Consider the following 20869-nt stretch of genomic DNA (forward strand, 5'->3'; position numbering starts at 1 on the left):
CCCGCGCTTTCCACCCTGGAATTGAATCCGCGCGAGCCCGACGAGCCATTATAAAACGACGATAACATCGCGGATCCACCGGAATAGCTTGCCACTCCGAATGCTACGTGTGTCAATTTCCGAAATTAACGGCGCAGACTGGCGATGTTTCCCCAAATAGTCGACGAAACTAGTAACTTCTCATTCTCAGGTAAAATACATATATTGTAATAGAATGTTTCAGAATTTTGGTTATCTACTGGCATAATGAATTGGTAGTCCCGAATACAATTATTTAGGAAAATTTGGTGGGCTATATTTTATGCATAGAGGTTTGATGTACCTCAAGTGACTTCGAGATTTGGGAGTATATACACATACCTGATAACTCCATTTCCACAATTTATACCATTTGGTGTTGAATCTGTGTTCACTTCCCACCTTCCCATATTTTTCCTCGACACGCCCAAAATAATTAACCCCTTGCTGCATACCCACGAGCGCTGGCGTCCCATAAGTACGTTTGTTAGCGATCAGCTTCCGTGACGATACGTGAAACGTGTTCCCCCAGGTGTACATGAATCTGGTGTACGCGATGGCGATTCCGATACCGTCTTTCATAATCTCGGTGATATACCTCACCATCGCCTACTTCAAGATCTACAACGAAGAGGAGGAGGTCCTCGTGGGCGGCGAGGAGGGCGAGGACGGCGGGGAGGGAGAAGGAAGTAACGCGACACCCTTACCACTGACGAGCGGAGCCCTTACGCCCGGTAGCGAGGCTTTCAGAGAAGACTTAGCGAATCCAAGCTTCGGGCATCAGCTGAAAGTCGCCATGGTCGACGACGTCAGCAGAGAAAGCTTGGACGGGATACCCAACTCGTACTCCATTCAGGGGTAAGCCTCAACTCCGAAGGTTTTTCATACTTCCTTTATCGTCCCCTATCGTTTCACTTGGAAAGTGGAGAACAAACTGTTGCGGAGTACGTGTTCCACAAATGCATGTGTTTTTACGATAACTGTATCCAGTGATTCACAAACTATATTCATGCATTATTCAATTCAGATCCACGTAAAATATTTGTCCACTTAATTCGAAAAAAGTGTTTATAAAACTACTCACTTGTCCCATCACGGTAGAAATAGTTACAAATGAACGTCGGTAGGTTTAGTGGTAAAAGTTCCGAATGACATAACATAATAACAGTAAAGTCTCAAGGTTAAAGAATGTGATCCTACAAAATCTAAAACGTAATTAACAGATATTCAATGTTAACCTTGCAGTATTCATAAAAATATTTTTCCTGGCCATAGTTCACGCACAGATCGATAATCTGTCCCAGAAGCTGTCGAAGAATATATGTACTACTCTCTTAGTACTCTATAGTACGCGCTCAGCATTCCCTACATCGGACAGTGAAAACCAATTTATCGCCGTGGGAGTTTATTCTAGTCCACTTTACAGCGTGAACTGCATTTTGCGTATTAGATACCGGAGACCAGGTGCTTCCCCCATTACAAGTAATAATGTTACAAGGGCTAATGGCAAACTGGGGCTCAATCGAGCGAAAATAAGCGTGGTTAATGGAACACTTGGGTGACTTTGAGTGTTTCGCCTTAGCAACTGGAGAACCGCGTTGTTTCGCCGCGGGGCTTCCGGACGATTTGTCGACGGAAAGGCGTGAATTTAAAAGAATCGTTCGTTCTGACACAGTAATCGCCTTAGTCGCTCGATTCCATTGCGCTCGAGTAATTTGCGCAACGATCGACTTGTTTCGACTTGACGCAAGTTTTTTTTGTTTAGAACGTCTAACTCTTTTTGTTTAAATTTAGATTACACAAGTGGCTTGTTTATGACTAATTAGCAAATTTGATGCATGTTAGTCGAAACGTGTAAAGATAACACTTGCGAGTGTCACTCCAGCATGTCATCTAACTAATGTATAAAACTAAAGACGAACACAATTATTTATGTTTCGATTCTTACTTCTGAGACTTCTTCGAAGACCTACAAATATGAAGACTAAATCTATTTGAATCAAGTATTTCTAAATATATATTCGTTCTCTACAGCAAAACTGAAAACAACACCCCAAGGAACATAAACCTAAAATCATTTGTAGTAAAGAATTCTACTCGAATGGAGCTTGGAAAGAATTGCCACATTAACGTTTAAAAAATATTTATCTTCAAACTGATGCCCATTTCAGATTTCTTTCCTCCATCAAATTCGTACTTTATCCGAAATTTATCGTCGAATTCTCGCTATTACGATTACTCGAAGTTACTAACTGGGCCAGGTTGCTTCCCCCCTAAACCGTGGCATCAGCTCCAAAAGCTAAGGACCTTCTTTCAAAGCATACCACGACTTTAAGAAGGTTAAGAACGACGGTGCCAAAGAAACACTGACCTCGATCAATTTCGCACATTCGCGCGAAACATGCAGCTCCCACTCTCTCAGGGCGCGTCTTCGCGCCGGTGCCGGTGCGCGAAATGAAGAATCCATTTGCAACGTATCTTCGCAAGGCATCGATCCAATCGTTGTAAAAACCGCGGTCGGATTCTTCCACGGCAACAAAACTCCGATCCGAGTGCATCCGAGGCATCGAATGGGAAGAAGGAGCTCGCGGCGTGTAAACGGCTATCGAGCGGCCTTTGTGCGCGGGAACGGGCATAAAATGCGCTCGATGAACGGTGTGTCGCAGATTGTATATAAATACCGCGGGCACGGCCTACAAAGCGTCGATATCGGATGATTACGCGGTCAATTTCATCGTGGCCCGCGACAAACCGAAGATATCCGATGACCCGGCTGCGCAAACACTGCAGTCTGCGCTCTGGAATTCGATTATCGCCGTCCTATCGCATCGGATCCATGGCCTGGAGATTTCCGTTGGACGACCGTCTGGCACGATGTAACCCTTTCTGTATGAAAATCTTTCTGGTCGCGAGTAAAAAAATAATCAAAAAAGGGATAAAGCTGGGCTTTAATTGGCAAGGTGAAAAGAAAATTGAACATCGCTTTAACCCGTTCACACTGCTAGCAAATTTAAATCGTTTTGCTTTGGGCGCCAATATTTAATGCAGATGTGTAATCTGGGTTATTGTTTCGATAACAAAAAGTGATAGTAACATTGTTGTTTTAAAAAGAAACTTTACGATCTTCTTTTGCAATAATTCGTGGCTCGAACGGCTATAAACTTATCCCTTGAGTAATGGAAGTACCTTTAGTTGGAATACGAGATACGATTAATATGTTTGTTAAATTGTGAAAATAATCTCGCTATCGAAAAGAGAACGCGGAAATAAAGATTACATGAATTTGACGCAGCCAGACTGCGCGGGACGCGTTCGAATGCCGTGGCTTCCAGCAATTCAAAGGCAAGGTAATTACGTTAGTTCGAAAACTTTGCAGCGTTCCGCTCTGTTGGCACTCACTCATTATTTAATGTATTTCCGTGAAATTGTTGTGCACGGTTAATTGGAAAATTTTCCGTGCAATTTTTGCAGCGCTGCCTGTGATTCGTTTAGTAATTTCTTGGAAAAGCGTGCTTTTACCGACAAATAGTGAAAATACTTTAAAAGTTATAAAACTAGTTAGAGACATTGCAGAAAAATACACGTGGAAACTCAGTTCTCGACGGTGAAACTTGCTCTGATAGAGGGAGTGTAAAATTCGCTTAATATCCTCGTAAAGTGTTTTTTTCTTTTTTTGGCTTTATCGAATTCTCTGTCATAAGAGACAAAAATGTTTCACGATAATAGAGTATTTCTAATTGAAGTAACTCCAAATATGAAAGATCCATGAGCATCAAAATTTAAGAAAATTTACAGATTATAGGAAGTGCGCGTATAAAATGAACTATTTTTGAAAAAAAAACATCAAACAAAGAAAAACTTTCGAACCTGAGAATTCTGATTTAAAAGATACTTTGTGGGAATGTAAAGCATATTGGAGTATACAACAATGTCTTTTTCGTACAAAATATATTTAATAGATCCATTTAATCGATTTGGAATTAATAAGTTCGTAACTATGTCTAGATACTTATTCCAACTCAAGAAGCGTCCACGTATTAGGGGGACCAGAAAGTAATGTCGTATCTTTTACATTAAATTCAAACAAATAAATTTATAACAAGTTTTTATTTTTATTCAATTATGTAATCCCCCTATCAACAACCTTTTGTTACCTAGTGTGCAAATTTTCAATATCTGATCGATAAAAATCAACTGGTATACAATGAGCTGATATATGAGAAACAAGTATTGACATTCAAAGAAACGACATTACTTTCTGGGCCCCGTAATACTTATGCCCGATGGTGTACGTTCGCGATTAAAAATATTTTCTGAAGTCTATCCCTTAAATTCTTCCATCCCGGCGAAACAACCCTGCAGGTTCACCGACCCCCGTTATTGGAATTATTTCTACCACGGTTCGTGTCAATACAACATAGAGCGGGAGTAGTTTCAGCGTATGTCGTACCACGACGATAGAGAAGCGTTGCCCCGACGTCGAAATGACGGTCGTAACGTTATAACGTCACAACGTTACGGAGAATTCAATACGCGATCACAACAGGACGGAATGGGAATTGATGCGAATTGGCGACTCGCGGTCTATCGCTGATCAATTCGACCCATATCCACCTATCGTGCAGCCAAGTTTTCATGCGTGCGACAAGCATGGAGCTGCTTCATGCATTATCCACTGTCAGTTTTCATCACGTAGCCGATGCACCGAAATGATGCGTTGGGAAACATTTACTCGGACATTTCGCTTCTAACTGCGTTGCTTTTATTACCGCGGAAACGGCGGAAGTTCGCTTTTCGAAACCGAGGACTTTCGGAGTTTCCAGTGGTTCTGCGAATTCTCGATTATATTTTCTCGTTCAAACGAAAAACACGAGGAAATATTCGGTCGATTTTCGGCGTTCGTCGCGAAATTATGAAAGTATTAGATTATACCGGATCGCGTAAATACCAGAAGTTTCAATAGTCGCAGATAGGAAACTTTATTTGCCAGACCGCGAGTCGTCCAAGTTTTTCCTGAGTTGGATAAATGGAAAATTCTTTCGACATCGAAATCAAATTATACGTGAAACTATTACTACTGAATTAATCTGAAATCAATGAGGCTTGAAATCGCCATTGTTGCTTTAATCTACTCAAGATTACATTATTATTATTATTATTATTATTATTATTATTATTATTATTATTATTGAATATAGAGAAAATATATATTGAAAACAGAGAAGACTACTTTCCAGTACTACATTGTATTGATACAACATAACCAAACTTCATTGGAATTATCTATGATCGTGAATAATTTCATCAGTCTTGACAAATATGACAGAATATGTCACAAGACTATCTCGCGGAATGAAATACGTTTCGTAATTTTAACTCGTATAAATATAAATGCAAAGATAACTTTGCACTGTCAACGAAACAGAGTGAAATTTATCTAGACGAATTCAGTAAACGCACGAGAGCTTGGAAGCTGTCTCAGGAATGTTATTAACAACAGTCTTAACAGGAAGCTTGCCGTCTGCATACAGAACGAAGCTCGAAAGGAGAACGAGGGAAACGGCGACTCGCAGTCTGCTTGAAACCAGTGGGTGTCTACAGGATGATCCAAATTACGAGATCTAGTTCCAAGTATTGTTTCGTCTTGAGAAAAGGATGAATATTGAAGGGTACATCACATTTCACATTTTATTTTCGTCATCGTCAAAATTTAGATTTGGAAAACTGATTTAAAAATATTGGAAAATAATTATTTACAAATAGATCCTTACTTGACATAATTTATACAAAATTTCATATACTTCTAGGCTTTTATTCCTTTATATTCTTTAAAATTCGAATTACATATAAAAGTTTTCACATAGGATCTAAAATACAATTGGAATTCGCAAACAAATAAAAATATGTAAGTCGGATTCGACGAAATACTCATTAATCCAGATGTCTCCTGCATTTTCCATATTAAGATTGCCCGAACAAATATGCTTGATTGGACAAGAGTCATCTCGAATCGACTTGGGACCCAGAATAGACGCAGGATCGATATTCAATTTGGAAACTGTGCTATGAAAAGAACTCGCGATCCGATTGGCACTTCTGTTCACGGATCCCTGTTCAACTTTTCGCAATCGCTTGGATCGCGAGCGTCGTAAATACTACAGTTTGTTCAACCACAGAGGTCAAACATTATCGACATTTGCGATCGTGTAGAAGCGAATATTAAGTAAACAACATTGCGTCGGATTTATTGTCGAGGTTGCGCTTTTACGCGTGGAAGGTAGATCGAAGGAAATCTTTCTTTCAGATTTATTGTTAGCCGTTCCATTTTATTGAGAAAGTGGAATCACCGTGAAAAGAGTCCCGTTGAACGGGAACTGCTGCTCAACTTTCCTAAAGGGCACTTTTTGAGGGTGTTTCACGGTTAAACGACTCGTGGAGCAAACAGTGTGAATAATAAAATTCAAATCGTTTGATTTATCTCCACTTTTGAACCTCCGTCGCTCCTACTAACGAATAATTAATTCGCACGTTTCCTCTGACAGAATCGTCTATGCAGATACATTTACGTTATCTCTTGATCCTTTTAGTTCTCGTTACGCTGGAAATCAAAGCTCGGGCAACGGCCGGCATCGATGCTAGCGAGGTTTACTTTTATTTGTTCAACGTGAGATATAATGCGATTGCGTAAGTTGGATTTTAATTTTTATTTAACGAATAATGGATTACAACCTGCTTCGTTTTTTTAGGTATTTGTACGTTCCTACGTTTCGATCAATATGGTGAAACTAGTAATTAGATTTTGTACTTATAATAATAAAAAATCTATATGACATCAGGTTTGTGAAATCAACATTTGAAATATGAAATATGAAAGATAAAATAATATTTTCTTTGGATATTTCACATTTGATTTGGCTGATTTCCCATACCGTGTAATGAAGTAATAATCGTGTTGTACTAACGTATTCAGTGGTCATGCAATGTCGCCTGACTAACATCGCATAAATCGTATAAAGAAGCGACGAGCAACGGTCGACTCGCTAAAATTTCGAACTGGCTTCGTCAGAAATTCTTATCGGTTGCCAGGTGTCTCGGAATGATTAATCTGTTTGTCACGGCGTAATCAATTTCTCTTAGAATCAGCTCATCAGAATTCGAGACGCGACACGCAATTGATTGCAACTAGAGTTCTTAATTAATTCTTAGAAGACTTCATCACCGATCAATTACAAGACTCGTCATTGTAATGAGTAATATATTTATAGAAAAAATAAATAACACGAATTGCAACTACTAGAAATCGTAAAACCGAAACGTACAAAATTTAACGTTGCCTATCACTATTCTTTACAAAAGTATCATTATTTATAAATTTGAATCCATTTCTGCTTCATTATTTAAATTAACGGTAATCCCAACAATTATTCTTGAATAACTGTCACAACATAATTAATGTCCGCCATGAGAGAGTTCATACAACATACAAAGATAACGATAGATTAGCCTTTGGCTATGTATTTATAGACAGAATTTTCAATTTCACGTTTCATCAGAAGGGTCGTTTTGCCAGCAACCCTTCTCACAGTATGGAATTCTTCCTGCCAATTGGTTTCCAATACCATACCTTCAACCTTGTATTGCATAATACGTATTAAGGACTACATCGAAACAATTCTTCTAAAATTTTCTTAGGTAATAATTCAGAATTTGTAGGTAACGTTTTCCTACAAGAATCTCTAATAACACTGCAGATTCAATCACTTACCGTTTAGTCGAGAAAGTAATTAATTCACGAACGTACAAATAACAAGGAAGTAATTTCTGTTTTGAAAGATAACATAAAATTCATGCTATCGAGGGTTAGAACTGACTGTAACAACTCACTCGCTGGTTGAAATTACACGAATCCGTTTGTTTGCAGTTGCCTACAATGCAGCAGAGTTCCGTAACGTTGACACCAAGCTCCTCTCATGTCTGTTTCTAGGTACACGCTCACGTGTTTGTTTAAGACAGTTATAGTACTCACCACGTGATGCATTGGCTGCAGTATATTCCATTCCAAATGGAGCGGGGATTAGGAACACTAAATCATTGAAAGTGGGTCCTTCAACGTTTATACTTTTGAAATTAGTGAATCCTAAAAATACTGACGCTGAAAGGTTGAAAAGTTTCGTGTAAGATACAGATATTTTTAATATTTAAAATACTGCACTCTTCGTCAGAAATTTGCAAAGTATTTAGATTTTAATTTCAAATTAAAAAGGAACGATAAATAATTCTTAACCTGTTATTTGTTCAACGAACATGTGTTTCTGTGCTTGTTGAGTTTTGTTCTTAAACCATCTATAGGCCAAACTTTTTTCTAAAGAGAACTTGCAAGGCATTCAGTTTGATGTTTGAAGTTGATGGTGCATCAATATTGTTAATGGTTATCAAAGACATTATAGTTCACAATTAGGACGTATACGTCATCTTGTGAGAACACTAAAATTAGTTGGTAAAATATCAATATATTAGCAGTAACCTGAAAGTTACGTGAGCCCCTAGAGAGTTAATCTTAGAATGGGTAAGAAAGAGTTGTGACATGGCAATTTTATGAACCATTTTGGTTGGTCGAATCTTTTCGACAGATCGGGAATATCGAAACTGATATCGACAATAGGAACATTTCTGTTGGCTGTGAATCGACCTCTATATGGGATGCGTGAGTGAGGCCAAGCAAGGACGCAGGCATCGATTCTGACCTAACCACCTCCGCCCCGGTCTCGAGCCTAACTCTAACAATTCACCCCGTTTCCACTTTCAACCAGCTCTTATCCCTTCCCGGTCCAACCAACTATGCGACCTGCAGCTTTCTTTCCCCGAGCGCTCTGAATATTCGTGGTCATCCCCTGAATATGAAAACCAAACAGGGATTATTAGATTCCAGCGTATAAAATTGGGATTGGGACCTCTTGTCCATTTTCGGACTATAATGCGATTCAAATATTAGGTGAATATGGTAAATGGTACAATTGAGCTGTTCATTGCATAAATCGATTAACTTCATGAAACAAAAAGTTGAGAAATGCGATGAAATGGCCTGTGAAATAAATTATTTATTATTCAATGGCAAGCAACTTTTGTCATTCAGAAAAGTTATTATAAATATAAAAATGTATCGTTATACTAAGTGTTTTGACTCTTAGATTTAAGATTTTTCAAAAAGTGGAGTCAATCGATTCATGCTGTGAACGGTTCAATTATCAATAATATTACTGAACAGTTTTGGGTTGAACCATAGGGAAATATTGGAATACTCAAATACTCGAAGTCTAATTCATAGGATTCCTATCAAATATTCGAGTAGTAGCAGCCCTATGTGAAGTGTCCCTTCGAAGATCCTTTCATAATTTATGGCTGTAGATATCATTTACCTGCGGCATTCCCCTATAAAGCATAGCAAAGGGTGGAATATAGCCAGTAGGGGAATCTGAAATAATTTTGCTGATGTCAGGAAATATGCTGGTGTTTTTCTTGGAGAACTGAAATATACATATCTAGGTTTGCCTCATTACATGTAGTAGAATATCATGAATCCTTACTAAATATTTTAACACAAGAACAGGAAGAAACCGAAATATTCATCCGATTGTTAGACATTTACAGCTCTTCGGAAACAAGTGAGAATATTGTGCGTTGCGCAATTAAATAAAAGCAATTAATTGTGAATTGCACGAATTGAAGTTACGACGAGAACGTAACGTTAACTAAGCTTTCAGAGAGAGAAAAGAATACTAGTAAATTTTTAACAATTTCTCAGGCGACAGTGATCTTCGAAATGAGCACTGAAAGTTTCAGAATGTTAATTAAAGCGGATCCACGGCAGCACGTTAGAGACTATGTAGATTGGCAAAGTAAAAGAACTCGAAGAAATTTCTCGCCGGCTTCACGAGAAAATGCGAAAAACTAACATCGAAATTCCAGGTCAAAGCGTGTTCAATCATTTTTTTAAATATTCTAGTTAAAGATACTGCATTTATCATAATTTTTGCTATAATGAAATTTCTATTTTATGTGTTATCCAAAAATCAACTTAAAAAATATAAGAAGATAAAATCAATGTTCCTTAAATGCTGGACTAGCATACATTCAAGTTAAAACAAATTCCAATAAATACTACTGATTAGTCAATTACAGTTTAACAATGAAGTACTGCTATACAAAATTGAAATGCTTCAAAAAAAAAAATTAAATCCTGCAGGAGTGCTGTCCATCAGCCATTATATTGCTGACCATACAAATTTCCGATATTCGTGATCAATAAAATGTGGACTTTAATACACGAAATTGCTCGTTAGTGCCACACGATCGATAGTGCTGTCCTCGTTGGGCGTTAGAGTGGCCTCGGTTCTGGCAACTCGCTTATAGACCACTTTATATCAGGCTTTTTCTCTTTAAAACTTATCCATGCACAGTGAATCCTCGAGTTACGCGGTCTCGAGTCACGTGGACTCGTTGATACGCGGCTGTAGCCTCATTTATGTCCTCGTGCACGATTTGCATCCATGTGTGCATTCACACGTGTAATGTTGTTTCCTTTTCTTCGATTGTTCTCTTTATACGGGATGAAACAATACCTATTAGCACCTCGGATATCTTCGAAACTATAAGTTTCACAGAAATATTTGCTAAGATAAAATTGCACAGTGCGAATGGAGCCATCCGGTAGCGATGATAGTTTTTTTACCAACGATTCGTATGGGCGTCATAAACGATGTCCATCAATCATTCTATGGTTAACTTACGGTTCTTTGTAGATAGAAGGAAAGAAGATACTTGGTCGTGCATTAAGCCGTTACTCTTTTCAATGTACAATGAAACCCACACTATTCGAACTAATAGGTAGACATGCAGTGGGTAAAAAAAGTATTGGAATGCTCACTTCAATTTAGATTTCTTTAATGTTTGTAATGGTGGTATATGTATAGAATATATTCATACATTTTATCATTTCACCGAATACACAAAATTTAAAATCCCTTCGAGATCATCTTCATTCGAGAAATATTTGGAGAACCTCTTTCTTTAAAATCAAAAAAGTAATACTTCTTCTTAGACAGAGTGTTACAGATTGAATTAATCGTGTAAATCGAGGACTTATCGATAGCTTGGTTTCGCTTCGCGTTTGTCACCCTGAAACGAGGTTCAACGTCGAGAAGTCGTGTCGTCGACGGACGAACCGATAATCGAAGCTGTCTGCAATTTCGAAGATTTTCGACACCCGAACGAACGTGTATACTTTGATCAATAATACCCCGGCTGTTTTATCGTTGGACTGGTTTCGTTGCGAGCAGCCAAATAGAGCATGCGCCCGATAAACATTAAGGGATCTGTTCTCACCCCCAAGTTCGAAACAGCTAATCGTTTTGTGCTCGCGAGACCGTCTCGATCTCTGCTAGCCGCATTTCGCTCTATTGATTCAGTTGTAGGGAAACGGCAGCTCTAATTTCCTTTGGGAGAACGGAATTGCTTGGATCCTCGCGCTTCCAACGTCTGAATTGGAACTTGGAAACTTCTTACCCAATCTTCTCGATTCCAGAGAAATGGTTTCAAAAGAAGAATGCACTCGTTCGATAAATAGATTTGATTGTTTTAAAATGGGTTAATAGACAACTAGCATTGTGCGGAGATGGTAAAAAGATGAAGGCTCTGCACAGCAGTCACATAATGTAGGTCCTAAGCAACCTAAACAAAACACCGACTTACTTTTCGAATCGCTAACACTTGATGCTCCGATCCGTAAACTGAACAGTACAATTCTAATCCCGTTAATAGTTTCATACCAGATAAGGTCACCGCCCATTTTCGATGCTCAACGTCTCGATTCATTTCACTGAACAAAATTTGCCTCCACTATCACTGTACAAAGTACCCCCTGTAGAAAAATTGTCACGCTCCATTGACCAACATCAACGCACGCCTGTTTCAGAAACTTGAGCAAGACGATGACGACGAGTATCTCAACTCCCCCTGGGCCGACGGCGGCAGTCTGAAGCGGCACTTTCAAGGTCTGAACAACATCTCCTGGAAGCCGCACTAAGTGACCCAAAGAACGCGGGACAAGGCGGAGAGAGCGAGAGATTCTACAGTAGCTTATTAAAACGTTACCGACCGCGGACAGCCGATATCCTCTCACCGACTAACAAGGATGAAACCGATAACTGCTAAACACGAGAACTGGCTTCGGGTACGTTCACCCGAGTGAACCAGAGGGGTCGACGGGACGCAGGACGTTCCCGAGGACGGGAACCAGCGTCGTTTCCGCGTCCAAATTCACTCGCGTCCTCTCCTCGAACGAACAGAGAAGTGATCCAGAGTGTGTCGTTCAACGAGTAGTGTTTTTAGTAAGCCGCACGCTATCGCATAACTGTCCCCGTACGCGCTAATTATTATCCATAGAGACAAACGATATTTTGTGACAGACTTTTTTCTACTCGATAACCGCCCGTGTCGCGACCGTCTCTGAGGGGTGGCCCCGAAGAGGACCACCCATCGATCAATCCGTCGAGGGCTCGTCCATCCTGGGCCGATCGTCCTCTGGCATTAGCTAGGCGATCGGCTCGATTGGCGAGAATCCAGCGAGGAAAATATTATATTTGGATTCGTTGCCGATACCGCGGCGCCCTCGGGGTCTCTCGTCGTCCTCCCCTGAAGGACACTTCCGAAACATCCGAGTGGAATTTCAGAATAGATTCGAGGCTACTCGACGTCTCGAGATAAGTCGACTGGAGGCAGCATTGGAAGCGTTCTCCTACTGGAATCACCGATGGCGCTTGAACTTGTTGAGTCGGGTTGCCACGGGACATTTATAACGAGAGTTGGATTTGGAGCAGACCAGGCTGAGCATTGGGTGATCCGAGGATTAATCGATGGTGGACATCCTGCCGAGGAGACTTGGATTCATAACAATGGTCGACCTTGGTTGATGCATGGAGGAAAGAATTGAACATTTTTCTTCTGAATTGTCAAGATTGATTAAAGAATTGAGTGTAAGGAATATTTATAATGAAAGATCGAAAAGATTGGAGTAGTCGAGGCTGAGCATTGGGTGATCCAAAGAGGTTTAATCACTGAATCCATCCAATAGATGAAAGAAATGAAAAAGTTAGTGAGTTGGAACTTAGATTTCTAAATAGTCGAGTCGCTTGGGTCATACATGAAGCAAAGTTACGTGTTTTAAACTACCAACACAGATACTTGGCTGTTGAATTGGTGTCTTGGAGCCATTTACCAGTGGTTTTCGAACAAACTGAACCAATTCTGATCATTGGTTGCTTTAAGAAGGATCAATTCTGACTTAACCATTGGAGATTTGAATCTGTAAATGATCGATACTCGAATGTATCGGTCGTCACGGCAAAGGATTTCTTTCTGAATGAACAATGCTCCTTGGGTGTTAAATGAAAACTCCAAAGAAGGTGTATAACAAACTTCGGAAATGTAAACAGAACCACTCAACTCTGATCATCCCAATAAATCATCGCTGCACCCATTCAACAGATGAACAAAATGGAGAACCTGTCTAATTGACACTGAATTCCTCTTGGTCATCCTATAAGCCAAAATAAACAGATTTCCACCCGAACGATCAATGGCTATCAAACCAAGTCCCCAAAGAAAGCGTATAACGAAATTCTGAAACAGAAGCACCCATTCAACAAATGAACCTTCGAATTGAAACTTGAACCAACCTAGAAGATCAATGCCCTCCGAAGGAGCCACCAGCAATCGAGATATTCCGAAGAGTCCCTCTGTGGCGCCGAGTCCAGGTTACTGTCAAGCACAGCGTTTCCTCCGTGCGTATTTCTGCAACGACTCTCACCTAAACTCTGCCACGCGAAACTCGAGACAGGAGTTCGAGTTGTCTCGCACCTGTGCGTCGAGAGGAATGCACACACGTACCAGCCACTTTTCGCTGTCTTGCTCCTCCCCGTCGCGATAGACGTCGCGCGAACGCATTCCTGCCGATTCCGTGAGCACATACACACGCACACACACAGACACACACGCGCGCGCCTTGGGAAACACCGATTCTTTCGACGACGACGCGTAACAGACTCTGGTTCACTCGTCGAAGCCGAAGAACGAAGAGAAGTCGAGGATCGAGGAGAATGTCGAGTATCGAAGAGGAAGGAGAACTCGCGGACGCAAAACGGTCGCGTAACCCGCGTGGACTAAATAGCTTGAACGAGTAAATACGCTAATTTAAGAGTACCATTACCAATTAACAAGTATTAATAAGTTAATCCGCTTGCTGTGTGATCATGACGCATCCGAGATACGCCACTCTCCACGTGCATCGTAGACGAGTCGAACACTGCATCAAAAAACACCGAGACACACGTTTCCACACGACACACTATTGCCGCGACACACACACACACACACACACACACACACACACACACACAGATACACACGACCACACATGCTTCTGATCAGGTATTTTCGTGAGAGGCTGCTCGCGTGCCCGCTGGATCGTGAAATAACGCTCAGGGGATGCGCCCCTTCGTGGTTACCGCGTTTCTTTCGGAGAGCGTGCTTCGAAGGGAAGCAGAGTTCGTTTGGAAATGAATTTACGAAGGCAGCATAGAGATTAGGAAGTTAAGGGGGTGGTAGATTTCTTTGGAGTGGGACTGATTCGTGCTGCGAGGACAGGTAGCTTCTGTCACTAACGATGACTTTTTCTTTTTGGTTGATATTTTCGAATTACATGTTTGAGCTTGTGGTACTATGCGGAGATGAGAAGTTGACTAGTGGATCTGATTGGTTACTACTTGATTGTAATCTAGAATTCTATATTATGATCTATACTGTACTGATTGGTAACGGTATAATCTTCTTGATTACATGAAAGAATTCTACATTATTGTCTGTGCTATACTGAAAAATTCTACAGTATATTATCTATCAAACCTACTAGCTAACTTCTCATCTTTGCATGGCACTATATTTATATTGGAGAATCGTATAGGTTAACTATAAACATAAATGACAGAAGAATTTAAATGGTTGAGAAACATAATTTTGAATTTTTATTTTTAACAAAGCTCCTCTATTGGCAGATGATTGTCAGAAAGTGAAAATAGTTCTCCCACCTTTTACAGGGAGCTTAAAAAGAAATTAATGTTGATCGAAACACCTTGGTCTATTATTCTAGGGTGTAGCTTTCATGTCTTGGAAAAAAAAATTAACACACTACACAACCTAATAAATTCTCCAACCACTTTTTGCATAAAATCACACGTAAATTTTTGTATCGCACCATGCCATTGCAATAATCTACAATTCCGCTGACTTTATTCAACCATTCACACCCATTCAAACTTAAATACATCTGCATCAAACAAAGCAACACAGTAGGGTCTCTCAAAAAAGTGCCACGGCAATTACTGTGACAATACAATAGTCTATAAACCTGTGAATTACCGAAAGATGCTCGCGCATTATGAATCAGTCCCATTTCAAAGGCGTTGTAACGCTACGATATATATTTATAAGAAAATAAATTTTTCAATAAACGCTCGGGTCAATTTCTGTCCAGGAAAGAAACAAGCAGACCTTTCGCTTTGCATTACTCGCATTGTTATTTACGATTGTAAGGCGCCAAGAACGATCTACCATAGGAAATTTAGTATACAGAATAATCGGGAGTTCAGCCCCAGCGATTACGTAAAGGAATAAGGGTACTCGCGCAACGGGTAAAGCGGGTAACAGTGGTTTTTCGCGGCCTCGTTGCCGCGCTTGAATCGATACGAGTGGCGCAGGACAGGCGAACCTTCAATCCCTGATATCTATGGCAAAAATTGATGGCTATAGTAATTGATGGCTCCTCGAAGTACTACGGTTCAGAAACATTCGCGATTAAATATTATAACACATACGTTGATGCAAATGTGAAGTTACACAAATGACTCAACTATCAAGACTCAAGATTGGTTGCTTTCAACGCAAGCCACGATTTTTTTCGTTTTGGGATCTGTGGAAGGTCACTCGCACCACTGAAATCGATGACAAAAATTGGTGCTTATAATAATTGATGGCTCTTCGATGTTAAACAGTTCAACAACAGCCACAGTTAATTGTAATAATACACAAGTTGATAGAAGCATAAAGTCACATCGATGACTCGACTATCAAGACTCAAGATCGGTTGCTCTTTAACGCAAACCATGAACTTTCCATCCACAATTTTCTTTCGTTTTGGGGATCTCTGACAGATCGCTCGCACTACAATTAATCTGAGACAGCGGTCGTCGAGCATAAGTAACAATAAACTTGCATGAAGCTCGCGAAACGTCGCTCAGAAGACTTGTTTACAGCGAGATCATCGGTCGGGCACGTGTTCGCGCAGCGTCATTGGAGTATCGATCAAACATTTGCACCGAGTGCCACTCGAAAATTGAGTAAGGTGCGTGGCATTGAAAAGCGTTTCTAGCTTGATCAAAGCTTCTTCCTTTTCGTCAGAAGCAATTACCTTTGGTGCTTGACCCGACGACGATTAACAATGCTTAAGGGATAAGTTTATGGTTCCACGTAGCATCGAAATCGATGAGATCTCATACGTCGCGAGGACTTTTGCTATTTGCGAACGCTACTTCACTGTACAAAAACCTACGCAAACACACAGACGTACACAGGGTTAGTTACACACGCGCCTTCGAATTGCACACAACACACACGCATACACACAGATACACATACGCAAACGCGTGAAAACAGATACACACTGATTACCAATGGAAGGAAATAATAATTGAATTGTTTTTATGGATTAAGAACAAGTTGTCTGTGATCTACAATAATTAAAAGAATATTTAATAAGTATTTACGTGGTAAATGCATAACTGACATGTCGATAATGTCGAACGAATCGATTTAGGGAATATTAATAATTAAAAGAGAAACAGAGGGGAGAATGGATGCGGAATGGGGGATGATCGAAATTGTTTGGATTGTTGTCGGAGATTCTCGCGATAAGGATAGAGCAATATGAGAGACGGATATTAAGTGGAAACGATTAATCGCATTAACGACGTCACTGCAAAGGAATTCTAGAGAAGAGGTGTATTAAATAAATAAATACATAAATATATATATATATATAAACATTAAATTAATAAATAGAGATTTACAATGGGGCACGCAAAGTCTAACTATGTATAATCGCTGTTGTTAATCGATAATGATTCGCGATGTAAAGGAAGAAAAAAACAAGGTGCGTGCTGCGTTCGAAGTACCGAGTAAAATACAAAAAAAAAATTATATGAATAAATAAATGAATAAATATATATATATGAAAAAAATATATATATATGGCACTTGACCGTCGCGGCTAAAAAGTACATAGGATAGATAGATTTATAGAAGCGCAAAAAAAAAAAACACCAAAAATCGTTCCTTCCACCCGCTCCGGCCGTGTATTTGATTATCGATTTTAAATATATCGCATCTCTCATGTGAAGTCAAGAAAAGCTCTTGTGAAACTCGTAAAAACGCACCTCAGAACGCAATTTAGTACGTCATTTTTAATAACGCAAGGGGAGACAGGCGAAGGGTGAAAAACAATGTCGCGGGCGAACGAAACCAAAGGGAGATGAGGAGACGAAAATGGAGGGATATATAAATATTTGCCACAATCACCGAGTAATAAGTTGTTCAACGAGCGTTGCGAAAGATGTTCGAGATAATTTTTGTACAGTTTTGGCACACACGAGAACATGCAACATCGTCGTCTTTATATTTATGTACAACATTCAATTATTATAAATTTTTCGATATTATTACAAACTATGATCGATTTCGTGTGAAAGTGTATATGGCTTTTTCTGCGGTTAACAATAAAATGTTGTCAAAGCTTTTTCACGAGATATATATACATACATATTTCACTCAAACGTTTTATATTTATCTGTTGATTGTTGTCCTTCCCTTACTGCGATCCGTTAGTTCTATAAAAAAACATCAACGAATCTTCTTTTAATTTTTTTTATGTTTTGCTTCTGTATTATCAAGAATCACAAATTTCAGTTTACAGTTAACGTATATCAAAGTTTCAGCCGAAGTACTTCATATTATAATATATTTAAAGAATAAAAGGTAACTATACATTGTAAAAGATACTTTTTAAAAAATTAAAATTTACATATTCACACATGCATTTATTGCTTAAAGTATCATATAACTTAGTGTTATTAGTATTTCTAGAATTGTGAAATTATGTGTTATGCTCCAAGAGGTACCATTTTTAAACATTGAAATTGATTAATTAATGAAAAAAGCGAAAACAATAACGAAGTCTGTGATATTAATTCATTTCGGTCGTTCAAATTGGCGAACATCGATCGACTCGCCATCTCGCGGTGAAGAACACGAACTAAAATCCGTTGCATTGCGTGGTGGCGTTTATTAATATAAACAGACGCAGATTATAAACCTGTGTAGGTTTATAAGTCCCAGTATTAAGTTACGACCTCTGGTCAGCACCTCTAACGGGAAAACGCTCAAGTTTGTCGTGGACTAGTTTCTATTTTCGGCGATAGATGGTGCCAGTAATCACTTTTTACTGACAGTAGATATTTAATAAAATAGAATATCCATTGTTGGTAAAAAACTAAATTAGAAACTAATCCACGACAAACTTGAACGTTTTGCCGTTAGGGACGCTGTTTCTAAAGAGGCCGAGTTCTGGCTTTGCACCGCGAAATGGGGAGTCGATCGATGTACAGCAATTTGAACAATCAATGTGACTAATCACATTGAACAGACACATAATTCCCTTAAAAATTGTCAAACATTAAAGATTAATTGTCTACATTATTCACTACGAATAACAGTTACTTTCTAAAATATTCATTGCAAATAATGATTGTATTCTGTATTATTAAATGCAGATATCAATCGCTTTCTACACTATTCGTAGCAGATAACTTTCACCTTCATCATTGTACACAAATGTATCTAAATAAGTTTTACTAGAAAAACATTCAAAACTTAATTTACCAAAAGTGGCAAAACGTCAAAAAATAATTGCATTTACTAACAAAATAAACGAACACGAAGCGATATATTGAAACATTGTTTCAAACAATAACGTAACATAATTTATGACTGAAAAAAGACCATAAATATTAAACAAATCAATAAATTTTCATTGATCACTCATGGCGACTCAACCACGTTTACGTAACAAGTTTTCCCTCTTTCACAATTATTTCTGCCTTTACAATAATCACGGGAAAAACAACTTCAGGTGCTTTTAACTTTTTAGGACCTCGCTGAACGATAACCAATTTTTTTCAGAAGCGTAAATGGCTTATTTGGCAGCACGTCTCCCTCCAAAGAGACGACGAAGAAAGATGTTTCCAGCATTGACCGGGACCGATGCACATGCCCTTGGCTTCTCCTGCTGCACTCGTACATACTCAGGATCCATTATGAGGTGTAGGCATGTCGAAATTATCATACATATTGGCTGGCCAGATGCCGACACGAAGATACGCGCCACGGTCCCGAAACGTCCGATTATTTAAACAAACCCGCGCGATACGATCGCGGACTGCGGTCACACCCATTTTACCGCGTCGAGCATCAAGGAATTTTTCAGGTGAGAGATCTCACACTAAACGAAATTGCCTTCCTCTTAAACTTAGCATTATCAAAACTACACATTCTCCCTACAGTTAATTAGCAATAAAACTATTGACCCGGTCAATCTGACCCATGAACTTCGAACTTCGTCTTAAAATCGTTCGTTGAATTAATAATAGAGAATGTTATTGATTAGTTAATTGGTTTCTCCTCGCTCTAATTCTAAAAATATTCTGTTTTTTGTGTGATATTAATATACGTCGTCAAGGTAGTTTGAGTAGTAACACTGTCAACTCATTTAGGAAAAGTCTGCAACTATGCAGTAGACTTTCTACGGTAGTATATACAACGTGCCCAAAAAGGGCCTTAGAATTTTGTTTTTAACAATAAATTGATGGTTTACTCGATACAATATAAGTTTTAACAAAATACTAGGTCCTAAAGCGTCTTTTGGAAGGAATTTCTTTATTGTAGGGCCATCACGATGTTTATTAAGATTCTTAAAACTATCTTCAAAACACACATAAATCACAACCAAATTGTATTCCTTTTACAGCTCTCCTTTACCAAACATATCTTCAGTAACCCTCCTTCATTTTAAGCAGAAGAACGCTTCATTTTGAATTACAAGCTGCATTCTACGAACAAATTTAGAACCTATATCTGAGTAGTATCACATACTGCGCTGTACTCTAGCTGAATAAAGAAATAAACGCCAAAAATCATAATTTTCCGGTTCGTCAGTCGCCCTGGAGCCTGTATATCAATTGCAAACGTTGGGGCCACCCTCTCGTCGAGGAGGGGATGACAGCGTGAGCAACCTTGTCCCTTTGGCGAGCGTGCACGCGCCTAAATTAAATGTCTCGTGCGCGTACATTACGAGCATTACACGCTCTCTTCTACTACTCCGTCGCACATGAATAATAAAGGAGCCAGTAATGCGAAACCACGACACCCTTGTGCTTCGTTTTTAACCGAGTCGGCGTGCCTCGCGACCACTGGCAATCGAAATCTTCGCAGCGCGTGTCGCACACTCGATTATTCATGCGCTACTTTCAGCGTTAATTCGTGTCTCTAGCCGTCGATGCATTTTACAAAACGCGTCACACGGTGAATTTATGCCTGACATTGTTCGCGAGGGCCTCAAATGTAATTTCAGATGACGACAATGTTGTTGTGCTGGAGGTTGCGACGGTAACGGGGATTTTCCTGGAGGCTT

The 20869-nt window shown here is 39.4% G+C and overlaps 1 protein-coding gene across 1 annotated transcript in view; it reads left to right on the top strand.

Annotated features, from left to right (window-relative positions):
- LOC128891366 (protein tipE) overlaps positions 1 to 17932 on the top strand; it is a 39746-nt gene extending 21814 nt beyond the window's left edge. Inside the window, exons 5-6 of the mRNA XM_054150810.1 lie at positions 551 to 876; positions 11990 to 17932. Of these exons, the coding sequence (XP_054006785.1) occupies positions 551 to 876; positions 11990 to 12053 (390 nt within the window). The 3' untranslated portion in view covers positions 12054 to 17932. The remainder of the gene's footprint in view (positions 1 to 550; positions 877 to 11989) is intronic.
- The last annotated feature ends 2937 nt before the right edge of the window (positions 17933 to 20869 follow it).

The sequence above is a fragment of the Hylaeus anthracinus genome, unplaced genomic scaffold, assembly GCF_026225885.1.
Source record: "Hylaeus anthracinus isolate JK02 unplaced genomic scaffold, UHH_iyHylAnth1.0_haploid 12001, whole genome shotgun sequence".
Taxonomy (NCBI): domain Eukaryota; kingdom Metazoa; phylum Arthropoda; class Insecta; order Hymenoptera; family Colletidae; genus Hylaeus; species Hylaeus anthracinus.